This window comes from Guillardia theta (assembly GCF_000315625.1).
Source record: "Guillardia theta CCMP2712 unplaced genomic scaffold GUITHscaffold_17, whole genome shotgun sequence".
Taxonomy (NCBI): domain Eukaryota; class Cryptophyceae; order Pyrenomonadales; family Geminigeraceae; genus Guillardia; species Guillardia theta.
Genome location: NW_005434657.1, coordinates 784,130 through 797,878, shown reverse-complemented (window position 1 = coordinate 797,878; position 13,749 = coordinate 784,130). Strand labels below are relative to the sequence as shown.

Here is a 13,749-nt window from a genome sequence, read left to right as displayed (position 1 = left end):
AGTGGCTCCAGTCCGCCGGCCGCGTGATCCCTCATGTCATCGTCGATCCATGTTTGCTTGTTTGGAACAAAATGCAAGATACCTCCAGCAGACAATGGTTGCGAAGATTGGAGTTGGTGTGGATGCGAACCAGTCGAGCCTGAGAGTGGAAGAGAGAAGGAGCTTGAAGAGGCCTCCAGTCTATCCAGAGATCTGTCCCGCATATTGGCATTAGGAATCTATTTGCTTTGCTATCAAGTTACCAGATGAACTGTCCCGGTCCGAGTCGGAGAGACTCTGGCCCGTTTCCCGCCGGCTCCCAGATTCCAGATTCCAGATTTTTTCATACAAATATAAGTCAATTTCTTTTTTTTCTCCTCCAAATGTTTTGGAGAACTCAACTATAAGTCATTTTAATTTGAGAATGAAACGATGCGGTTGACTTTCCCAGATTTTGCTTTTCGAATGGGTAGGCACTATATGGAAATATACTATTAGCTCAATCGAGAATAATTGTCAGAATGTGGGGAGGGTACGCTGGGAGCATCAAATATGAACAGGCAGGGGACCCCACCCCCTGTGAGTATGTATTGAAAGCACCGGTGAATATTTCAGCATAAATTTCAAATAACTTTGAATAAAGTCAAAAATCTGGAATCTGGGAGCCGGCGGGAAACGGCCCTCTAACCTTGAAAGCCGCTCAATGAGAGCGTATCTCGGCTCCGTCCTATGCCAAGATAATAGCACCTGGTCCTATCTTATTGGACCATACACGAGCTAGGACTCTAAGTTGACATTTTGGAAGTCGGTGGCGCCATGCAAGGGGCTGTGGTGTCATCGATGCTGAGGAGCAGCAGGAAGGGGAGGAGGAAGATCACGGCAGAAGAAGTGAACAGCCTGCTGAACGAGCCCGTCACGAGCCTCTTCGAGGACATGGACCAGGTGGACAGCGTGATCAAGGACACTGAGCACCGGAAGACCTTCGGACTTTCGAAGCGAAGTCGAACAAAGCTAGCAAGAGAGATCCAGATAGAGGGGATGCTTGAGAAGGTGCGAGAGAAGATGGAAAGGTCAGGCGCGTACATGCGACTCTTAGCCACCATCTGCTTCTTCGTGATCTACATCGTCTTCCTGTTCATGCAAAGAAACATCCTGGCTTCCTTCAAGATCGAGATCTCCGTTATCAACCTCCTGCTCGGCAACCTCTCTCCGCTGGGGTCAGGAGGCTACACAAACTCAGGGAATCAAGCTACGGGATCCTTGAGCAACAACGATGACCTCTACTCTTGGTGACCCCACCGCTCTACTCTCACATCATTTTATCACTTTCACTGAAGTCTGCTGTCAGGTTGAGAACGTTGACTTCCGTGGCCTTCAGCGATCCTGTCTGTGGCGATGGCAAGTGCGATACCCCGGACGAGTACCCCGGGTTCGGGAGGTTCGGGTGCGCCAAGGACTGCGGGCAGTACAAGAATACATCAAATCTTGTGATCCACTTGGAAGATATCGTACAGAGCAGCGCCACCGAGCTCGGAATCAACTTCAAGGGAACAACGTTGGAGACAGACAGCAAACGCCCTCGTTTCCTGTACAACATCTTCAGCGTAACCATGGGAGATTTCATCTTCGAGAACGACATGAATCTGAGCTCAGTGTCTGTCGAAGTCCCCGACGGCGAGCTCTTGTTGTACCTCTATCAGGATAGGTCCGCTGAGAGCGCCGTCGAGGACCTCGCCTTGTCGCTTCGAATGTCTCTCAACCCCAAGTAAGCTGCTGCTGGTGGGAAGTGTTGGGAGTGACGAGACCTGCGACAGCTCCCTGTCAGCTCTGCCAGTGAGCAATGGCGTGAAGATCTTTGGGAACGCGAGGGAGGTGCTGAAGACAGGGGCGTCGAATGCGTATACAGTACAGACGTCAGTCTGCAACCCTATCAACCTGATGAGCTCAACTGATGACAAGCTCATGGAGTTCTGCGACTTTCTGAGCATTGAAGGTGAGAAATGCTTCCTCTCTCCCGCATTTAGCAGTAAAGGACGATGCACCTTATGGCTGCGAGTGCTGCGGTCATGGTGAGATGATGGTGACTGGTGTCGTCAGATCTGAGCTACGCCTTTGTCTCCAAGTACGGGCTCAACGGAACCATCAAGGTGCAAGACTCCGTCACTGGAGCAGAAGAGCTGCTGAACAAGGTTAGGCTAATGTCGCAACGCTCTCGGTGCGATGACCGGCTGGCAGGTCAAATTCTGCAGCATCTTCCCCGATCCCTTTACCTACTCCTTCGAGTCCCTGTACTCCCCCAACAACTTGAAGCAGATCCAGCTGGCCGGGGAGCCATGCGAGCAGACGAGGGCTCGGAGAGCTGTCAAGCAGAAGGCGGCAGAGCATCAGCGATCTGTGCGGCAAAGGCTGCGAGAAGAGAGGAAGCGTCGTCGACATGATGATGTTGATGATGATAATGATGGAGAGGAGGCGAGCGAGGGCTCTGTGCAGAAAGGTGATCCTGAGGGCATGGAGAAAGTTGACAAGAACAAGGAAGATGTGATTCTACAAAGAAATAGCAAGGGGGATCAGGTGAAGGCTCAAGGATTTGACTCGAAGGGTCAAGACCTTGCGAAGCACAACGAGTTGAGAGATGTCAGTTGTGGTCAAACTTACACGTCACAGTCTGGAGCAATCGTGATTCCTGGGGATGTTTACTACTACTTCTATTGTAGTTGGTACATCCAGCCGGATGGAGCCGACATTGTCAACCTAACTGTCAAAGTCTTCGAACTGGGCGAAGCAATCCAGATGTGTTCTAACTCCTACTTGCAACTGTCAGATTGCCCGAATAATCGCTACGACTGCTACTATTCCTCAAGCTACACTTCACTTTGTGGAACCATGCAGGACATTCCTGGGACCTTCACCTCCAACTACGGCGGGTTCGTCGCCTACGCGAGTATCTACGGCAACACTTTTGCTCACGTCTGTATCACATGGGGAGGTGCCGATTGTCCGTTGGAGGTTCAGCGTCCTGTCTTGACACCCGTCAAATATGCGACCACGTACGGCTACACGGTACTGGACGTTCAGCGAGTGACCGTCACGTCTCCTTCTTCCTTCATTCGCTACTTGGTCACCTCTAGCTCGTGGGGCAGTCAGCCAGCTGCTCTAACTTGCGACTGTTCGGACTGGTCAGATGCGAGCTCATGTCCTGGACTTGTCGCCAACGGTTCCACGATTACGATTCGAGAGCCATACAGGGATGACTACTGGAGCGTCATGAAGTACAAGACCATCTCTGTGATCAACTGTGCTGCAGACAAGGAGGGTAAGATGTACGCGAGTGAGATCGTATCCTACAGCAATTACTTCTTTCCCACCTCCCAGGTTCACCTCTCCCTCAAGCTCACGCTCCCGGGTAACGGAAGCGTCACTGACGTCGAGGACAAGTGGAAGGCGCTCCTGTACTCCATTATCAGCTCCTCCTACGTCTCCCCGGACACTCAAGCCATCAAAGTGAACATCAGTATCTCTGCCAAAGCAGCCTCGTCCTCTCCTCCGTCCTCGAGCTCCTCCGCCACTTCTCGAGCCTTCTCCAGCAAGGATGCCTTCTGGAAGTTTGCAAGGAAGCGGCAGGAGGGCGCGCTGTCGATCCGTGGCAAAGAGCATGAAACGACAAGAGACTCTTCAACGTCAACAGTCTCGGCGAGCATTGAGACAGACATCTACGTCGTCAGTTCCGTAGACGCCTCGAGCGTGGTCAAGGACGTTCGAACCAAGCTACCGAGCTTGAGCGAGCTGTCGCAGATCCTCAACGTCACCGTCACAGCAGAGGTTGTCTTCAAGGTGCAGACGACGGGATATCAGGGGGATATTGGTAAGAGAGGAGGGGAACATGCGTGTGAGACTGACGAGGCGCTGCAGACGCGAGTTGTCAATCTCACTATGACTGCAATACAAGCCTCTTCTGTCGCGCTCCAGGATACTGCGACGTCTGCAGCTTCTGCAAGAATGACGAGCAAGATGCTGTCGACGGCCTCTGCCCTACTGACAAGTGTCCTGGAACTGGAAAGTTTCCATCTTGCGTGGGAGCAGACAAGCTTGTTTCCGAACTTGACTGCCCGGACGTTCGCTCGTTCAGCGTGTGGAAGTACAGGAGCAAGGAGGAAGGGGCTCCGCAAGTTATCCCTCCCTTCGAGCCCAAAGTTCGTGCAGTGACGCCCAACAACAGGATTATAGGAGCCATCATGATCGCTCAGAAGCGAACAAGGTCCGCCAACTGCACCGAGAGTAGCAACAGCTACATCAACAACTTCGTGAAAGCAAGCAAGACCAGAGACAACTGCTACTCAGAAGTGATAGACGACGAGCCGTACGGGTTTGACCCGATCTTCATGCCGTCCAGTCAAATCTACAACTCGAAGCTGCTTCCCCTGCAGTACTACGGGCCCAGCGAACGCCATGTCATCACCTCGGGAGACAAGACGGAGCTGTCTTACCCCTTCGGCTTCTTCCCGCACAAGTACAACACTAACGTGTACGACAGCAGCGGTGACGGTCTGCTGTCATCATCTGAGCTCAAACAGAACTACACGGACGAGGAGAAGCTAAAGGAAGAAAAATACATCATTGATGCCTACAAGGACAGCTTCTTGCTCTACTTCGACGAGCGAATCACTCAGGTGCTGGCACAAAGTATGATCCAGTTCATGCAGGACGGGAGCTATATCGACTCCAAGACGAGGGAGGTCAAGGTGACGTTCTTGACGTTCAACCAGCCTGAGAAGATCTTCTCCTTCCACGAGTTCATCTTCAGATGGGAACAGACAGGAAGCATCCCCTGGGACTACAAGATCAACTCCTTTTCCGTCGAGTTCTTCACCGGACCCTCTGCCACCGTCCAGTACGCGCTGGCTGCGATCCTCGTGACCTTCTTAGCGGTGAACTGCTATATGGAGCTGATGGAGCTGGTGTCAGAGGCTCGAGCACTAAACCTTCTCGCCTACTTCTCCCATCCCTTCAACTGGATCGACTGGATCCACTTCTTTTTCATGTGGGCTACTGCTGTTGCCTGCTACCTGCACTACCGCAACTGTCGCTCCTTCGTCATGGAGCCGAACTACCCCATCCTTTTCTACGGCCCTGACTACGCGTCCGAGACCCGTAGGAAAGGCACCTCCAGCACCTCCTCTTCCTCCGCTGACACTGTTGCGTCAGCGATAACAGCAGGTGCAGCAGGGGCACGGTTGTTCCGGGTCAACAGCAAGCCTGAGGCAGACTTCCTGGAGCTGCTGGACAAGGCGGCGACGATCTCGGACTCTATGAGCATGTTCTCCTACTTCGCGGGGGTCAGCGTCATCCTCTTCGTCTTCAGGATGCTCAAGTCGCTTGACTTCCAAGAGAGGATGGGGCTTGTCACGAGGACGATCACGCGGGCAGCTGAGGATCTGACGCACTTTATGCTGCTGTTTGGGATTATTTTCTTCTCCTATGCCATAGTCGGCAACCTTCTGTTTGGACATCAGTACGAGGTTGAACATAGTCCTCCTGCTCCTCTTGCTCTTGCTCTTGCTCTTGATCCTCTTGCTCTTGCTCTTGCTCTTGCTCTTGCTCTTGCTCTTGCTCTTGCTCTTGCTCTTGCTCTTGCTCTTGCTCTTGATCCTCTTGCTCTTGCTCCTGATTTATGTCCGACATGCTGAGATGGAAGGGCAGGGCATGAAGGACATGAGCAGCTCCTGCATCACCCTCATCATCATCCTGCTGAGCATGGACACAACGCAGTTTTACTCGGAGGTGACCAGAGCAAGGGAGAGGGAGAGGGAGAGGGAGAGGAGGGAGAGAAAGAGGGAGAGGACGAGGGGTGGGAGAGCTGACATGACTGCAGATGACGCATGCGGCACCTGACGTCGCGTTCCACGTGTTCTTGTGGAGCTACCTGTTTATCGCCTTCTTCCTCCTCCTCAACATCTTCCTTGCTATCCTGGTTGACGCGTACGCGGCGGTAAAGGGAGAGACATCCGTGTCCAAGGGTATCCTTGACGATCTGGTGGACGTAACGTGGAACGGAGCTAGGAATATGCTGAGCTCGGAGGCGTTCGTGTCGGATCGGATGCTGGAGGAGGTACTACTGGAGGAGCAAGCAGCGATGGAGACGAGAGAGTCGCAGCGAGACCTGGTGGAGCACAAGTACAGCAAGCAGAAGTCTGTGCTGCTGTCAAACGGAGTTCAGGTCGATCCCTTCGACATGGCGCTGTTTGCTCGTCGAGCGCTCGAGAAGATTAGCAAGGGCAAGAGCGTAAGGGAGGAAAAGAAGGAGGAAGAAGACAAGATGGCCGGAACGGAGGATGGGATGGAGATAGGGAAGGTGACAGTCAGGGTGGACGGAAAGGTAGCGGAGGCATTTGGGAGGACTGAGGATTGCAATGAGGACAGCAGCGCTTTGAGTCAGCAGGAGGTCTGGGCTGCTTTCGACCTGATCCAGCGCTACGGGATGGACCCGTCGGGCATGGTCGAGACAAGGGTGGAGGAGCTGCAGCAGCTGCACGCGCTGCAAGGAATGAGGAGGCAGATCGCCATGCAGATCGGGCAGATGAAGCTGCTCAAGACCCAGCAGCGGCTTCTCCAGCACCTCGACGAGCTGGCGGCCGAGCAGGGGAGGAGGCCAGCGAAGCTGCTGGAGGAGGAAGGGATGGAGGAGGTTGAAGGGCAAGAAGGGGATCTGGAGGAGCAGGTGCTGCGGGTGCGGCTGCTAGACGCAAAGAACCTTCCGAGGATGGACCTGCTGTCAGGATGCGACGCGTACTGCATCCTGTTCCTCGACTCCTGCCAAGGCACGTCAACCTTCACATCTTCTGTTATCCCCAAGAGCCTCAACCCCGTCTGGGACGAGACGTTCGAGTGGACGCTGACGCCGCAGACGACAACCATGTTCCTCACTGTCTGGGATAAAGACATGGTGAAGACAAGGAGGAGGACGAGTTGTTGTGGTTGTGGTTGTGGTTGTGGTTGTGGTTGTGGCTGCTAGAGATTACGATGATTGTCATGATGATTAGGGACTCGATGACCAGGATCCTAATTGAGGAGAAGGATGTAGATGATTGTGATGAAGAAGTTGGACGTGCAACGTTATGCTCTGACTGACTTTCTTTCCAGATGTCAAAGGATGACTTTGTTGGCTTGGTTCAAGTCGACGTGGCTGAGCTGACGGAGGGAGAAGGGAAGGAGCTCACCCTGCCCATCGTCAATCAGGAAATGATGAGGAAAGTGCGAGATAGCGTCGTGAGGATCCACGTCGAGAAGACTTGCGTCGCTCACAGCTCCTCCGACGAGCACCGACCCCTTGACGACTCCTCGCTGAGGCAGATCAGAGACAGCAGCACCATGCACTCAAACATCATCTACCAACACGGCTTCGAAAACAAGGGTGGCAAGGAGCAGGAGCAGGAGCAGGAGCAGGAGCTGTTCGGCATCAGCTTTATCAAGTCATTGTTTCCCCAGGACAAGTGAGCGCTGACAGTGAAGAAAATAGAGAAGGAACCTTTACCAGACTCTCCCCGTTGAACTTGACCTCTTGGGCAGCTCCTTCGCTTCTCTCGATACCAGCGATCCTTCTACGCCAGTCCCTGCCCTTGTCGCCCTTTCAGCCTGACTCGGGTGTGATGAACTTCTCTGCCTCACACGCCCGAGCAAACTCCACGAAGACCACAAACACCTCCAAATGCGAGACACTCCCTGCTCCATCTTCTGCATGCGATTATCCCCAAGGTCGATCGCTTCCTTCACGTCGGACAAGCACTGCAGGCTTGTCTGCTCCTTGATCCGCCGCTTCATCTCTCTCACCATCTTCTGCAGCATATGAACAACGTGCTAGCTGACACTGATCGGAACAATCATTAAATGCAGACGAGCCTTCAAGGATGGAACTCGGGCTACAGTTTCCGCAGAGGGCGATTGAAATGGAATACATTCGTGAAGAAGTTAAGGAAACAATTCAAGAAGAACTGGCAGGCGCATCAGCATCAAGTCGTTGAGAATAGTCAGGATGATGTTTTCTTTAAACATGGAATAAAAGGGCACCCGGGCTGGCACCCCTGCTGGCACCCGGGCAAAGGGCCCGGGCTGAGCGGGGCTGAGGGATGCAATAGTTTGTTCGAGCAGCAGTCCTGCAGCAGTCGGGGAGATGGCGAGAGAGGGAGGAGGGAGAGGAGAAGAGGGAGGAGGAAGAAGGAGAGGCCCTGCCTCCGTTTACGAGGAGCTCGATCGATTCGTCCTGAGGTCTCGTCCTCAAGGGGCTTGTGAGCCTCGTTACGAGCTCCACTACTTCTGCCTTCAGCTCTTCGGCGAACTCCCTCGTCTCATCCTTGAGATCTCGCAGACCCCATGTGAGTCACCAGCGCCTCCTGCTACCCCTGTAGATGCCCTGCTGCTCATGTTTGCTACTCATGTTTGCTGCTCATGTTCGCTACTCATGTTCGCTACTCATGTTCGCTGCTCATGTCTGCTGCTCATGTCTGCTGCTCGTGTTTGCTGCTCGTTTCATCCCTGCTGATAGCGTTGATGGCAGATGACAGCGTGATGTACTTCACCACCAAGGAGTACAAGTCCTTTGCTCCTTTCGGTCAGATGCCCGTGCTGCATGTGAAGAAGGACGACGGGTCAGAGGCTTGGCTGGCACAGTCAGGTGCCATCGTGCGGTACCTGTCGAAGAAGCTGGGGCTCTCGGGGGCGACGGAAGAGGAGGAGAGCATGGTGGACATGGTATTCGAGGGCTCGAAGGACATCATGGGGAGGAAAGCTGCAGTACACGAAGGCCTTGAGAGCACACTACCGGATGTCCTGACCCTGCGTATGCACTTGGAAAAGAGCGAGGGTCTGCTGGGGTCGAAGCAGTACTTCGTCGGGGACAGGCTGACGTACGCCGACGTCGGGATGTTCCACGCGCTCTACACCCTACAGGAGGTGGGAGACAAGTACCTGGACCGGGCAGGATACAAGTCTCTCTCTGCCTTCGTCACCCGCATGGCCTCGCTGCCGAGCCTGTCGGCCTACCTGTCGTCGGAGAGGTACTTGCGCGCTTGACCCTGCTGCCTCCCTCCCCTAACTCGCCTCGCAGGCGCGTGCCGCTGACGGAGAAGGAGGTCAGTGACGCCTGAGGGTCGCGCGATGCTCACGCGCGGGGGAGGAGATGGGAGGTTGACTTGTGTGCTGCAGCTCGGCAAGGGGTCGGACAAGTACATCTACACGCGCGAGCTGCCGGAGGGCATGATCAGAGAGGAGGGCAAGAAGGAGCTCTGAAGGAGGTAAGCCTTGAACCTTTCACTTGATTACCTCTGATAACATGTCGACCCTCCTCGCAGCCCTCACCCTCTCCCTCCTCGTCTTTCGCTTCCTTCCCTAGCGCTTGACATACAAAGAATAACCCCACACCGGCTGATGCTTCCTCCTGGCGCCGGCAGAACCACCAGCTTGTCCTGCATCGCCTCACCTGCCGCTACCCATGAGCTCCTCCCCTGCTCCCTCTCTCCCTGCTCCATGCGCTCTGCCTCCTCGCGCCTGCTCACCTTCCACTTGACGGCAGCCGCGGCCATGACAGGAGAAGCGAACTGACAGTCGCGTCAACAGCTCGTGGGGAGGAGAGCAGGGAAGAGGGAGAAGAGGAAGGAAGAGGGAGGAGGCCTGGTATCCTGTCCTTTCTGGCCATGTCTTCCTCAAGGACTGTAGCATCACAACCCGCACAAGCTTGTCACAGTCACACACAGCATCTCCTCGTTTCTTGTTGTTGTTTTCGTCAGTCTCGTCCATTCAGATCCTCTGGTCGTCCTTGCTCAAGGACTGCAGACACACTACCCGCCCTCCTCTTAGCCTGCACGCTGTTTCCAAAACCGAGCTCGACCAGTCTCGATGCCCGAGGAACGCGAGCATGTCAAGAAACAAGACTCGCATGTCGTCGAGATTGACTAGCGTGTCCTGCCTGAGGGGATCTTGACTGCTCCCTGCCAGCAGCATCTTGCCCTCGGGAGGATCATCTCCGCAGTCCGACTGGAAGCATGAGACAGTAGGAAGCGAGCAGCTTGAGGCATTTCGATCTGATAGAGGAAAGCTTAAGCAAGGGCAACGAAGAGGGGAAAGGGATGTAGAGGAGAGGATTGGTAGTAGGACAAAGAAGGAAAGACGGGTAGTCATAGAGAGAGTTTGGAAGAGGGAGGAGAGAAGGTAGAGTCGCAGGAGGGAGGAGAGAAGGGAGAGTGGGGGGAGGAAGGAAGGGAGAGAGGGAAGGGACTGAGTAGGATCTTACAGGCATTCCTCCATACATAATGTCTGATCCACAAGGATGAAGAGATCTCCCAGAAATCAGATGCGTTGTGAAGGCAGTAGGGCAGAAGTTCGAGGAGGAGACTGAGAGGACGAGCAAAGGCGATCTTGACTAGGCCAGCACCATAAACACCTGAAAGGGAGAAGAGGGGGTAGATGGGGAGAGAGAGGCAAGAAGAGGGGAGGAGGAGAGGGGAGGAGGATGGAGAGAAGAGAAGAGAAGGGAGGAGAGCAGAGGAGATTGAACGGGGAGGTAGGGAGGAAACGAGAGAGAATTTCAGATGCAACAAGTGAGATTGGAACGATCACCAACAAGGACGTCGGTTTGCTCCATGACTTGGATCTGACAGCACAAGGTGAGCAGGAAGAAGGAAGGAGAGAACAGAAGGCAGAACAGGAGGAGGAAGAACTCTGACCTGCTGAAAGAGACGTAGGTGCTCCCAGTCTACTTGGAAGGCTAGGAAACCGAGCTCTTGTCCCAACCTCTCCAATCCATGTATGTTCACTACCAGTCGATCCCTCCTCCTCACCAACGTCATCCTCCTCCTCTCCCGCTGGTCAACTTTGCGAAATGCCGTACTGCCAAGGATGTTCCTCCTGAGCATGCGAACAGCGTCGGCGAGGTCCTCGAGGAAGGGAACAGTCCTGCGGTTGTCTCGCTGATACCCGACCCGAGTGTCGATGAGCTCTCCTAGGACGACCTCCTTGAAACAGCGGCAGCGAAGGGATAGGGAGAAGGAGGAGAGGGAGAGTAGGTCTACTTGCGGGTGACTGCTGGCTACATAGAAGAGATCACGGAATCTACCCTGACTCCTCCTGTCTCCCTTGATGGGGCAAAAGTTTGCGCAGTGGGGCCAGAGGATCTGTGAGATGAAAACATCAGCAGCATTTCATATCCGGTGCAAACTTACGATCTTCCTCCTCTCCCTCCTCCTCTCCTGCTCGACGAAGCTGATCGTTGCGAAGAGAGGCAGCATGCTGTCTGTGAACGTGTGGCCAAAGTGCGAGGACGGGCCCTCCAGGGTCACATACACAGGCCCTGCTCCTGCTTCTCCAGCATCGCCGTCATCCAGATTGATGCCATTCTGTTTCATGAAGTCGACGAGACTCTTTCCTCGCTTCAAGGTCACGGAGCAGTACTTCGAGCTCCACTGCCCCCACCAGTGCCTTCCGAGGAGGAGGACGGGGTCATGATCGAGCTGAAACCAGGGGGAGGAGGGGATGGGGAAGAAGAGGATGCTTCGATTCGCAATGCAGACGTTTCGAAGTCTGTAGAGGTTCAGAGACAACCGTGTGACGTCACTGTACAAGGGTCGAGAGCCCCAACGATCCTCCTCCGCATTGACTCCAACCTTCTTCTTCTGCTCCTCTTCCCTTTCTTTCTTCTCCTTCCTCCTCTGCTTCCTTTGATCTTCCTCCTCCTCCTCCTCCTCCTCCACCACCTCCTCCTCCTCCTCCTCCTCCTCCTCAGGCGGCAGAGCGTCTGCCTCCTTCTTCCGCTGACAAGGATTCACCAGCGCAGACACTCCTGGCCTCACGCATCCTCTCCTTGCCTTCCTCGCCGCCTCTGCTTGCACCATCATCGGACTGTTCGAGACCTCACGACCTCCTATGTACACCCTGACAACCACCTGCTGCTGCTCTCCTTGCGACTCCTTCACTCCCTGCTCCGCCTCCGCCTGCTCCTCCTCCTCTCCCGGCTGCCCCCGCACTCTGGGCACGAAGCACAGGAAGAGAGAAGAGCTCTGCAAGTCGGCGACGGAGGAGGAGGCGATGGCTCCCGTCACTTGGAAGGACAGATAGGAAGAGTTCACACTGGACCACAGCACCTCAGCCCCCACCTCCTTCCCTTCCCTGTCTCGGGCATGCACGACCACAAAGGCCACGAACCCTTGGAACACCCCCGGGTGATCCGGCAGGCTGATCCAACTGTTGATGGAGCTGGGAAGGGAGGGGAGGGGAGGGAGCTGGAGCTGGGCTGCAGAGACTGAGGGAGCAGCAGCAGCGATCGCCGGGCAGTGACGCGCGAGGAAGCGCAAGCGAGGAGAGAAAAGGACTAGAGCAGGGAGATCATGACAGACGTCCTCCTGCGACTCTCCTCCTCCTTCCTGGTCTGAACCATCTTCACAGACGTTACTGACAAGAGATCCCAAGGAGAAGGAGGAGGGAGAGAAAGAGGAGGAGGAGGAGGAGGAGGAGGAGGAGGAGGAGGAGGCTGTGTGAAGTAAGGGGAAGCAGCAGAGGGTCCAGGCAGCAGCAGGGATTCTCATCCCCTCATCCTCTAGCGCGAGGCCCCGCAGCTTGTGAACTGACATGAACGACTTCATCATCCTTGCTGTGGCTGCGCGCGGCCCGTCCGAGGCAGGGAAGCAGTGTCGCAAGTCTCTCCTGCACAGACTCGCCTGCAGGAGCAGGGGGAGCGGGAAGGACTGGCAGAAGCGGAGCATCTTGACTGAGGACCTCTTGGGCACCTGGAGAATTCTCGACACCAGCACAAGGTCCTCGTCCTCCAGCAGCTCCAGCGGGAGCTCGACGGCGTTCCATGCGCTTTCCTCCGATGCCGCGAAGAGGAAGCGATGCTGAAGTTTGTGGAGGTAAGGCTGGATTGCGGGAGCGAGCTCCTGGCATGCGTCGACGATGTTGTCGCAGGGATCGGAGGAGCAGACCTGGAGGACAAGGAGAAGGTCGACGAAGTCGGCGTGCTCTTCTATGTGGAGGAGGAGGAGCTCAGGGTCGTCAGCTACCATGACGACATGGAGGAGAAACGAGGGAGACGAACGAGGCAAGAGCCCTACGTGCTTGCAGAAGGAGGCATACCTCAGAGCAACCTCGTCCAGACCAGTCAGAGGCTCCTCTCCTCCTCTCGTCGTCTTCTCCTCCACAATCGTCCTCCCCATCCTCAACTCAGCAAGCACGTCGAAGGACGCTGTATCCTCCTCCACCCACGTTCTGTCTCTGCATCTTGACATGAGCATGACCGTGAGGACGTGGGGGCCAGGACGGAGGCGCTCGAGGGAGGTAGGATGCGGAGACAGCGCTTGTTGCATGCTCATTGCGGCGACGGGGACACCATCGAGCATCAGGTGAACCGTGTCGTTGCTCCCTTCGCACGCCATGGCGGGTCGGTGAACGTGCAGCAGCACCTGCACCCCATCGTCTAGGAAGAACTCGCTGCCGTTGCTCGGTCTCTCGATGAGGATGGGGGAAGCGAGGAGAGGACATGCGAGCAAGAGGAGGAGGGCCCTTGGGTATGTCACCTTCTTGCAAGGGAGGAGCATGAAGAAGAGAAGGATTCAACCCTCTCCTTCCCTGTCCTCTCAACACCTGTCTCCTCCACCTCTCCTCCTCTCCTCCTCTCCTCCTCTCCTCCTCTCCTCCTCTTCTCCTCTCCTCCTCTCCCTTGTCGGTCGCTACCCAGCTCTCAAACTTTTCGACTCCTTGTCAAAATCGATGCAGTCTACAAAGAAGTTTGCC

At 55.1% G+C, this 13,749-nt stretch overlaps 3 protein-coding genes across 3 annotated transcripts in view; 2 read left to right on the top strand and 1 right to left on the bottom strand.

Moving 5' to 3' along the window:
- Positions 1-864: 864 nt before the first annotated feature.
- GUITHDRAFT_151442 (hypothetical protein) lies at positions 865-2,507 on the top strand (the record flags this gene model as incomplete). Its single annotated transcript, XM_005836655.1, is given in 10 exon segments — positions 865-943; positions 954-964; positions 998-1,090; positions 1,123-1,228; positions 1,245-1,300; positions 1,355-1,381; positions 1,465-1,471; positions 2,013-2,071; positions 2,089-2,445; positions 2,467-2,507. A coding segment is annotated over 1 exon segment (183 nt), but the record flags the coding sequence as incomplete, so codon positions are not given.
- A 6,031-nt stretch (positions 2,508-8,538) lies between these two features.
- On the top strand, positions 8,539-9,042 carry GUITHDRAFT_67611 (hypothetical protein; the record flags this gene model as incomplete). The annotated part of the gene is made up of 1 exon (XM_005836654.1): positions 8,539-9,042. The coding sequence occupies one exon, from the start codon at positions 8,539-8,541 to the stop codon at positions 9,040-9,042; it is 504 nt and encodes a 167-aa protein (XP_005836711.1).
- A 723-nt stretch (positions 9,043-9,765) lies between these two features.
- GUITHDRAFT_135893 (hypothetical protein) overlaps positions 9,766-13,749 on the bottom strand; it is a gene marked incomplete at both ends in the record, with an annotated part of 7,435 nt that continues 3,451 nt past the window's right edge. The window contains 5 exons of the mRNA XM_005836653.1: positions 9,766-10,049; positions 10,259-10,408; positions 10,585-10,618; positions 10,692-11,138; positions 11,187-13,532. Of these exons, the coding sequence (XP_005836710.1) occupies positions 9,766-10,049; positions 10,259-10,408; positions 10,585-10,618; positions 10,692-11,138; positions 11,187-13,532 (3,261 nt within the window). The remainder of the gene's footprint in view (positions 10,050-10,258; positions 10,409-10,584; positions 10,619-10,691; positions 11,139-11,186; positions 13,533-13,749) is intronic.